The sequence below is a fragment of the Mytilus edulis genome, chromosome 14 (assembly GCF_963676685.1).
Source record: "Mytilus edulis chromosome 14, xbMytEdul2.2, whole genome shotgun sequence".
Taxonomy (NCBI): domain Eukaryota; kingdom Metazoa; phylum Mollusca; class Bivalvia; order Mytilida; family Mytilidae; genus Mytilus; species Mytilus edulis.
In genome coordinates, this window is record NC_092357.1 from 26,125,691 (window position 1) to 26,133,312 (window position 7,622).

The 7,622-nt window shown below is 30.3% G+C and overlaps 1 protein-coding gene across 1 annotated transcript; it reads left to right on the forward strand.

Annotated features, from left to right (window-relative positions):
- The first annotated feature begins 2,125 nt into the window (after positions 1-2,125).
- Positions 2,126-7,300, forward strand: LOC139503070 (BTB and MATH domain-containing protein 36-like). The gene is made up of 3 exons (XM_071292742.1): positions 2,126-2,194; positions 5,561-5,960; positions 6,572-7,300. The coding sequence occupies exons 2-3, from the start codon at positions 5,588-5,590 to the stop codon at positions 6,964-6,966; spliced, it is 768 nt and encodes a 255-aa protein (XP_071148843.1). The 5' UTR covers positions 2,126-2,194; positions 5,561-5,587; the 3' UTR covers positions 6,967-7,300.
- Positions 7,301-7,622: the final 322 nt, after the last annotated feature.

The window sequence follows — 7,622 nt, forward strand, 5'->3', positions numbered from 1 at the left end:
TTGCTTAACTAAAAAAAAAGACAGTGATACTAGTAAATAAAACAATTATATAAAACTGTTATTGTGTTATGTTACACTTGCTTTGTTTTTTGTGTTTCTTTGTGGTTTTTTTTTGTGTGTTTTTGTTTGGGGTTTAGGGAGGGGGTACTCATGTGTTGAAATATTATATGTCTAGTGACAAATTTAACCCGGTGATCCCATTTCAACTCTTTGTTGGCGATATTCGACCATTTATGTAAAAAGTCAAAGTGTGTATTTATATGTGTGTTTTGTACTATTTCATACAAGTGAGATGCGTAGCTAGTTATAAGCATAAAAACAGGTTTAATTCACCATTAATCCTTTCTGCACCAGGTCATGAATATGATAGTCGTTTACCAATCATTTAATGTGTTTCATCTTATGATTTTGATATTTGATATGGCTCTTTCTGTTTTAAATTGTCGTTTGAGTTCTGTATTTTAGGGTCTTTTTTAAAGTTTGAGTGGTTCATTGAGGCTAAAAGTGTGTTAAGTTATATTTGCTTAATATCATTTGTTTACCTACTGAAGCTAACTAATGACTGGTTATGACTAATAATTTTTTGTGTTTCCGATATTATTTTGATTATATGAATGAGCTTGAGCAGATCGAAGCAGTCAACAAAATGGTTTATTATTGTTTCACTTTCGATGTTGAAATTATTTTTTTTCAATCTTTAAAAATGTCAAGTGCATGTGTAACCCATCTCTAGTTTTAAAAGTGATTTAAAGGTCACATGAATACGGATTACATGAGGTCGAATTATTGACCTACAAATGAACAATTCATCAGCGATGTTTCTTTGCTAATTTTGACAACATTAATTAAACTAAAGGCGGATAAGTATTTCACTATAATTATACTTTCATAAATGATGGAACCAAAAACAAAACTTTATTATTTTTATTTCTTTTACCTGCACATAATTTCCCTTCAAATTAAAACTGCTGCTCTGCCTGATAGGTTTTGTATATACACCTGTCTGTGTGACCGTTCACAAACATATTTACCACCCCCTTCCCCTTTCCCTTCCACAAACACACACATTTGTTTTGTGCCTGTCCCAAGTCAGAAGCCTGTAGTTCAGTGATTGTCGTTAGTCCATATATGCCATATTTGTTTTATTTAATTGTTTTGTTATAAATTAGGCAGTCAGTTTTCTAAATAGGATTGTTTTGTATATTATATGTTGAAAAGGGGGGGGGGGTATTTTATTGCCGACTATACTGTTTTTCTTTTTGTTGAAGGTCGTCCGGTTGGCTATTTTTGCTATTTTTGCTGACATCCACAAACTTTATCTTTACCAAAAACTGTAGTTCATCGTTAATTAGTAAGCTTCGATTTTGCTATTCTATTTTGTTTCAAGTATATATAAAAGCGGAGTATGGAAATGATATTTCTATACAAGCATTCGGTTTGGATCTAATGTGTCATTTGTATGTCAAAAAAAGCTTAAAAACATCGCTGCGTATTATTGACTTGAAAGTAAATAATTTAACATTCTTCATCCTGTACAGATATTTTCGAGTTGATGCATTGTTAATAGTTTTTTTTAAGAACCGTAACGGTTTTATTTGGATATACGATTTAGTAAGTTAAAAATCACTTAATATAATTATGAGAATTTGAGTCATATCGTTGAACATCATCTTGACAGCTAACGCCCCATATTTATGAATCAACAATTATAAAACTTTGATTTTTTTTAAATACTAGGGCTTATCTCCCTCAGGAAAAGATTACCTTTGCTGTTTATGGCAAACCGTTTAAGGATTTTTGTTCCTGAATGACCTTTAACTTCGTATTTTATTTGGACTTTTTATTTTTTTTTATTCCAGCGTCACTGGTGAGTCATTTGTAGACGAAACGCACGTCTGGCGCAAATACAAAATTTCAACCCTGGTATATATGATGAGTTTATTTTAACAATGATATAACATGTGTTAGATTTGAATGCTATTAGAAATCAACCGAAATATCACTAACTAGAATATACACTTCATTTTTAACTTTGGTGTATAGTTATATCATTGACAATCCTTAATATATATAACCTCGTTGTTGTTTGTTTACACACTTATTACACACATGACGTACACATGATAAACAATCCGACACGTACACATATCTGTGATCATTGATAGATAATTTGTCCAAGTGTTATACATTTGTGGTATGTGTTTAATTTAAATTCAGAACAACTTTATTCAAAAATTTCTTCACTAAAAGCACAAAAAGGTAAACTATCATTATGCAAAGACAATAAACCCTGTCAAAGTGGTCGGACAGTTTCGGCTTTGTTGACTCTTTTGTTGATCGTGTTTTGCTTATAATTTGTTCACTTAACAGTTGCTATATTATATGCAAAATCAAACACAGATAATAATCAGAATGATTGATTTAAGAAGTCAACTGTCGGCTGTGTTGACCAATTCATAGTCTTCGTTCTTATATTCACCATAACCTCACAAACATTACAAAAGTATTTTCAGCAATACCCAGATCATGCAGATGGGTATAGTTTTGTTTAAATGTTTCAACTTTTTTTTCTCGACCAAATTATTGATTATTAATCTAAGAGATATTATATCTTTCATTTTCATATGATTGTGTGGAGTTAGTAATTGTTTTGGTTCTTTTTTACTTTAAAAGAAGTGGTTTTACAGTCGTGGCCTTCATATCGCAACTAAGTAGAAATAAAGTCCGATCTATATGTTCTATGTTGACGTGATGTATATTTGGATCATTTATCATCAAAAAAGAAAATATTCATTAGCCTGATAATATTATAAAACGTATACCATGAATAAGCATTTACTATGATGAAAAATAAAATAAAAATTGTTGTACGGTTAAAGTGACAAGTGTAGTTGGCATATGAATGTTTATTTTATCAAGGCATAGTACTGATACTGTTTGTATAATTACTTCCTTGTATGGTGATAAAGTCTATTGTGTAATGTCCACAATCGTATAAAGGTTCAGGTCATTAAATCGGTGTTAAATATCGAACAATGATCACACCTGACTTTTTTTTCATATTTTCTCTTGTCATTTTAAATTTTAGTATTGACATATAATCATATCCGAAAGTTAAGTGTAGAATGTAATATCCCTCTAAAAAGGAACACTGATTATATAACCAATCTTCAAAATAACTAGAAAAGAGCGAGACATATTATATTTCATAGATTACAGAAGCTAATTATTAATGAGACAAACATCTGGTGTATTTACATGTATTGACAATAAAGCCCTTTAAAGGGACACTAGCTGTCAAATGTAAGTATTTTATACTTAAACGTTTATCCAAATACAATAAGTCTGATATAAACAGTTAAAAATGCATGTACATGATAAATTATATCAGAATTTAGTGTGTTTTTTTAGTCCAGACGCCATCTGATAACCTACAGATTTGTAATCCGATGGTCACACAACCCGATTTAAACATAAACATAAATAGATTAAAAACCAAGTCTTTCCACCAGTAAGAATCTATTTAAAAAAGAAAATATTATTTGATTTAAAATGTCAGTTTCAGCGTCAAATGACAGCTTATTGTACGCTGATTCCAAAAAATATGGTTTTTATATAAAAAAAGGAGATAATCTTTTACTTCCGGTTAAAACAGTTTACTTCCGGTATTGTTTGATAGTTTACTTGACACTGTTTCCAAAAATATATGGTTTTATATACTTTTACATTGATTTAGTACAAAAAATAGCTACTTCCAGTTTACAAAATGTCACTTCTGGTTGTCTTTGTAAAGGTCACATTGCTTACAACCTAATGCAAAAAGTCCCATGGCTTTATCATGTGTAAATTTGAGGTAAAAGCAAAGGTCGAAAAAATATAGAACGTTAAATAAGCATATGACCTTGAGCTCTATTTCAAGGACCTCAAATCAAATGACTCTAGTCCTCTACTTTATATTTTAGATGAGTTGTATTGCCATACGTATGATATTAGATATAAAAAGGGGGAAAACTCGCATCAAATGTCTTCGCACATTTACCCTTTCGACTAAGATTTATGTGTTACGACATGTCGTAACTAACAATTTTGTGAAAATATTTTGTCGATATCTTATATGATTTCTGAAAATAAGAGATAACAAGCCAAAATTAAAATTTTAATCATGACCTTGACCTTTGACCTTGAACTCATTTTCATTTTTTTGGACGAAGGACCTCAAATCGAAAGACCCTAGGCCTCTATCACTTATGGTTTTCCAGTTACAAATTTATTTCACTTTTTTCAATACAAAAGGGGAAATTAATCTCATATGGGGTCTTTGTAAAGTTTCGGTCAAAATAAAACCTAACATCCTGAGGATATAACGAGCAATTTGGAAAAATAAATTTGTCGGTTTCTTTTATGGTTGAGGAGGAGATCTGATAACAAGAAAAACAGTGTTTGGGGAGATAACTTTTACAAAGAAAAGGGTTCGGTTAAACAGGGTGAGTTTCAAAAGCGTATAGCCTGTATGATATCATATAAAAAAAAAACTAAACGACATCTTTTGAAACATTTTTACACCGCAAGAAAAAAATTAGGCGGAAGAAAAAAAAATAATCAGTAGAAATTCAATAGGTGGTAGAAAGACCTAAAAAACCTTAGCGACGTCTTTAAGTATCTAGGTCTATTCTATTTCATGTTATTGGTTAAAATATAAGTTAGTTAACGTGTTTACCTGTACAAAAATATTTTTATTGGACCGAATGAGTTCACAAAAATGTTCACCTTTTTTCACATTCAATGTTGACATTCTTTAACACGAATAATGTATGGGTAACCAATCGCTAGCTAATGGATTAAATTGAAGGTCACATAAATACCGATCTAATTTTGTTTAATTATTTACTTACAAACGAATAATTCATATATTTAGCAATATTTTTTTGTGTACGTTGACAAAATTTAACCAAATTGGCTGCTTAAAACTAGTTTTTATTTCATTATTTAACTATTTTAAAGATTGAACCAAACGAAATGATATTTTATTTGTTTCATATCTCGTAACTATTGCCCCATTAAGAGCATACACCATATTAGTGTTAATTTATGTCAACACTCGTGGTAAAGTGATATCATGCATACACTCAAAACTGTAATGCTTTTGCTATGAAAATACGAGATAAAATTCGTAAATGACAAGTTAAAAGTTATAACATAAGTTATGTCAGGTTTACAAGTGGATTCTTAAAAAAATAATCTACAGTAATAAAATAGACAGAGAAAGAGGTTAGGGCTATTTAATTTATTATTTTAAAAGTGAAACATTTCAAGATTTTAATCTCATCTCATTCAGTAGTGAATTTTATGTTAATTTTTCAAACTGGTGGTTTTTCTATAAATCTGTTCTTCTAATTAGAATAATTTTAAACTGTTTGAAAATATGTAAGATGTCTTTGTCTTTTTGTATTTATTAACAATTGTGTGTATTTTTTTGTGTACGCAAATGAGTCATTTAAACCAAAATAGTATAATATTATATTTCATAATTAAACTGTGGCATACAATGTTTTATTACCAGGATTACATATAATTGAAATTAGATGAAATGCACCAGTCTAGTATGGCAGAAAATTGTAACAAAATTCAAACAGTAGGGGAAGTAAATGATGTTACGAGTAGTGAAGACGAAGACGAAGATGACGAAGATGACGAAGATGAGGATTTAGACGAGATAAAAAGCGATGATGAAAACTTGGCTTCCCCTTTCAACGAACAAAACATCGTTTTGGTATTTGACGAAAGAAAGCTCTTTCTACAAAGGGAGCACCTTATAGCCGTGTCGCCTGTGTTTGAGACGATGTTTAGTTCTAAATTTCCTGAAGGATCGATGAAAGAAATACCTTTGCCTGACAAAAAACACAGTCATTTTGTTCATTTTCTACGTTATTTGTCTCCCGGATTCGAAGATGTACTAACAGGTAAATACGAATATACTACTTTGCTCACCATGAAAACAGGCTCGGTTAAAATCAAAGGTTTCTGTTACTTCAATTTGAAATTTATGTTTGCAACTTGGGGGGAGATTTGGAAAACCTAAAAGTGTTCTTGATAAAAAAAAAATGGACATATATTTACCAACTATGACAATTGCCATTTATAATAAAACGTCAATTCACTCAATCGCATGTGTAACATAAGTTTTAACGCTGATAAAAAGGGCTTTTGATATTTTTGTTTACTATAGCAATGAAATTAAATTTAAAAAAAAATGAAACTTTGTTCGAAAAAAATTTGTGTGCATCAATAAACATAGCAATTTAATTGTGCAACCTTTCTCCTTACATACATCAATTCTAGATCTATAAATGGACAACATAAGAAAAAATTGTAAATATATAAGCATCAACACACCAAGAAAAATTTGAATTATTGCAAATGAGACAGTTTTTCAACAGGAAACCAAATGTCACAATGAACAACTATAGGTCACAAGTCGGCCTTCAACATTTAACAAAATTCATTTTTATATTCAATGCAAATCCGATATACATTGTAAGCTATGTTTATGAATATTTTTATTTTATTTCAGAAGCCACTGTTCATCATATGCTTCCTTTAGCGGAGGAATACCAAACGGACGATTTAAAGTTAAGAATTGAAAAGTTCCTTATTAAGGGTGTTTTGTCTCAGTCAGATTCAATCACATCGGTACAAATTATCGTTAACATTATTGAAGCGGAAAAGTACAAGTTAAATGGCTACCTAAATGCATGCATCGATGTAGCATCACGTAAAAAAAAGTTGACAAAAAATCCGAAATTTGAAGAGATATCTCAAAGTACACAACTCAAAATCGGCTTGAAACGGATAGACGAAATTGATAAGATTTATTCTAATGCAAGTTATAGGCGGTCAGTTAAACACAATAAATTTCAGATGAAAGATCTTGGCAAGCACCTAAAACCATACATGCAAGATAACTAATTATTTCTAATCTCAGTGAATTTGAATGAGGATTTATACACCTTAATTATTTGTAATAGAATGCGTTACAAACTACAATTAGGGAGAGTTATGATTTTTGTAGTTTTATATATTCTGACAATTTGTATTTAGTAGGAAATTGATGTTTTTGAAAGAATTTGTAAGCAACCAAAACATCGCTTCTGTTGTTAAGTGTAATCCTATATATATCTGTATACAGTAGCTGGTTTCTATGTTCAATGTAATTTCCGATTAAGCGATTAAAGAAACAAAAGAAAATGTGCAACAATCATTTGAATATAAGTTGATGTATAGTCAAGTCATAAAATATCAAAATCAGTATATTAAGATAAACTGTTTTATTTACACATGCCTCTTTTTTTCTTCTTCGTTTTATATATCTCTTACCTATGTAGTGTACAGTTATTGGAAATGCTTTGGACATGCAGTTTAAGTTGTATCGTCTCTAAATTCTCGTTAAATATCACAAAAGTTGTAATTGTTCACACTGATATTTGGTACAGGTTAATTTTGTATTGTACGTTGGAAGGGTATGGTAACATTAAACAAATACCTCTCTACCATAGTAGCCAGACAAGCATGTTCCCTTAAAAAATGTCCGGTACCAAGTCAGGAATATGGCTATTGTTATATCA

Coding starts and splice junctions, on each gene's coding strand:
- LOC139503070 (XM_071292742.1), top strand. CDS start 5,588: ATGCACCAGTCTAGTATGGCAGAAAATTGTAACAAAATTCAAACAGTA. Junction 5,961..6,571: donor ATTCGAAGATGTACTAACAG/GTAAATACGAAT, acceptor ATTTTATTTCAG/AAGCCACTGTTCATCATATG.